Source organism: Ctenocephalides felis, unplaced genomic scaffold (assembly GCF_003426905.1).
Source record: "Ctenocephalides felis isolate EL2017-DRISC unplaced genomic scaffold, ASM342690v1 CF-g0.4_SCAFFOLD_02802, whole genome shotgun sequence".
In the NCBI taxonomy this organism is placed as follows: Eukaryota; Metazoa; Arthropoda; class Insecta; order Siphonaptera; family Pulicidae; genus Ctenocephalides; species Ctenocephalides felis.
In genome coordinates this window covers 6,351-8,758 of record NW_020538956.1, presented here as the reverse complement: position 1 = coordinate 8,758, position 2,408 = coordinate 6,351, and the positions used below count along the sequence as shown (strand labels likewise).

General features: G+C 30.7%; 1 protein-coding gene across 1 annotated transcript; it reads left to right on the top strand.

Annotated features, from left to right (window-relative positions):
• Positions 1 to 603: 603 nt before the first annotated feature.
• On the top strand, positions 604 to 2,094 carry LOC113381313 (the record flags this gene model as incomplete). Its single annotated transcript, XM_026620264.1, has 4 exons — positions 604 to 736; positions 1,179 to 1,300; positions 1,366 to 1,754; positions 1,805 to 2,094. Coding segments are annotated over exons 1-4 (934 nt in total), but the record flags the coding sequence as incomplete, so codon positions are not given.
• Positions 2,095 to 2,408: the final 314 nt, after the last annotated feature.

Below are 2,408 nucleotides of genomic sequence, written 5' to 3'. Positions count from 1 at the left end.
CGAACTGTGTTTGTCCGTGTTCAAGTCAGTGGTTTCCAACCATTTTTGCGATGCGCACCCCAATCTAATAAAAAAAAAAGCGCTCTCTTTTATTTTTCTAACAATTTCATTTCATAAATATTCAAATATTTAACTGATATTATCAAAATACAAATTAATATGCAATATTATGTAAAAATATACATAAAAAGTGAAAAAATAATGAATTTTTATGTATATTTTTACATAATATTGCATATTAATTTGTAGTCTGATAATATCAGTTAAATATTTAAATATTTATATTATATATATTTTCGAAACAGTACGTCACTCTTGGAAAAACCTCGCGCCCTGCTAAGTGTGCGCGAACCACAGGTTGGAAATCACGGGGTTAAGTGGCTGAAATCAAATAATAACAAATGTATAAATCTAAGATCAAACTATAAACAAAACGCAGTAATTATTTCAGTTTTACGATAGCCGTTTAAGTGAAAAGTCTTATAATTTTATTATTTTGTTCAGTATCATTAAAGAATTAAATCAGATATTATTTTGAATTAGACTCTTTTTTAACTAAGTTGTTTAGTTTGTCTGAATTTAATCATTTTATTTGCAATTACAATGAGTCGTAAAAGGACAACAGAAGAATCTTTAAAACAAGAGTGTTTACTGAATAAAATTCCAAAAATTTCTAATTTTATGAGAACTGTGACAAGTTCAAGAAAATTTGTAAGTGATGATCAGCAAGCATTAGGTTCATCTGTTGTTTTCATGTTTTATTTTCAAACATTAAGCAAAATTCAAAATTTAAGCAAAATTTTCATGTTGTATTTTGACCAGACCTCTTAGTCATAGATTTTTCATGTTAAACTGCGCAATAACGAGCTGCAATCGTAAAGCAATCAAAGTTACTGTTGAATATGGTAAAGATATTTAAAATTTCTAGGTATTGAATTTGGCAACAAGTTTTTACTTGAGGAAATGTGATATAACACAATCACATATTGTTTTAAAGTTAATATTAACGCTAGAATTTCTTGATAGCCTGTTAGTCTCTAGAAGATTATTTATTGACTTATTAAGGTTTTGCTTTGATTTTTTCTCAATTCTATCGTTCTTGATATTAACAATTTGTAAACATGGATATTGGGTCGATTTTGACCCATTTTTACAAGAACATTTAAAATTATACGCAGGTGTATACTCAGGAGTGCAGTCAAGAATCAAAGCAACTAACCCCTTAGCAGAATACGTTCCTTGTGCAGCACCTTCCTTAAATTTAGTTGGAACTTGTGCAGCAGAATCTATGACCGAAGCTGTCGGCTTTTTTCTACTCTGCAAGAATTATACAATTTTTTTAGCATTTCAACCAATCGTTGGCAGATCTTAGTACAGCATGCAAGTTTAAGACTGAAAAGCCTTTCTCAAACTCATTGGTCTGCTCGACATGATGCTTGTTACGCATTAGAAAAAGAGTGGTCTGGCACAATTATTGCATTGAAATTTATTGCCGAAAACAAATATGAAAAACCTACAACACGGTGTCAGGCTAGGGGATTGCTGCAAAAATTACAGCATTTGGAAACAGCAATACTAGTCGTTGTTTGGAATGCAAATTTGAAACGCTTCAATGCTGCTAGTAAAAAATTTCAAGACTCAAAATCTAATTTATCATCTGTTTCACAAATGTATAGTCCTTTGGCATTATTTTTACAGAACATGAGAGATAAACAATTTTCTGAATTCGAGGAAAAGCCAATGCACTTTCTGGGGTAAAAAACTATTATCATGACAACCATCGTAAAAGAACCCAAAATTTCAGGCAGACAAGTCACAAGAGCATGAGAGTATTTTTATGTGGAGAAGAAAATTTTCGAATAAATATTTATTATCGAATTTTAGATACTTTAAGTGTTCAATTGGCAGGCCGTAAAAGTGCTTATCATACGCTCTATGAAAAATTTAATATTTTTGACCATTTGTCTGAAATGGAAACTAGAGAATTAAAAATTCGGGCAGATGAGTTAGTCACAAAGTATGCTGAAGATTTGGAAGAAACATTAGGAAATGAATGCATTCATTTACAACACCTACTCATAGAATCTTTTTCAAGTAAGGAAGATGTTCGTTCCACTCAAGGAATATATAATTTTTTGCATTCTAATAATCTTCGTGAAGTTTATCCAAATATAGACATTGCTTTACGGATCTTTTGAGTATTCCTGTCACAAATTGTTCAGGAGAAAGGTCTTTTTCTACTTTGAAAAGGGTAAAAACATATTTACGAGCAAGTATGGGTCAAGATAGACTAGTGCTTTAGCATTACTGACTATCGAAGCACAACTTGTTCAAGAAATTGATTACAATGATATTGTTGATGTTCTGCTCAGACAAAATCCAGAAAAATATTTACGAATAGCTATAAA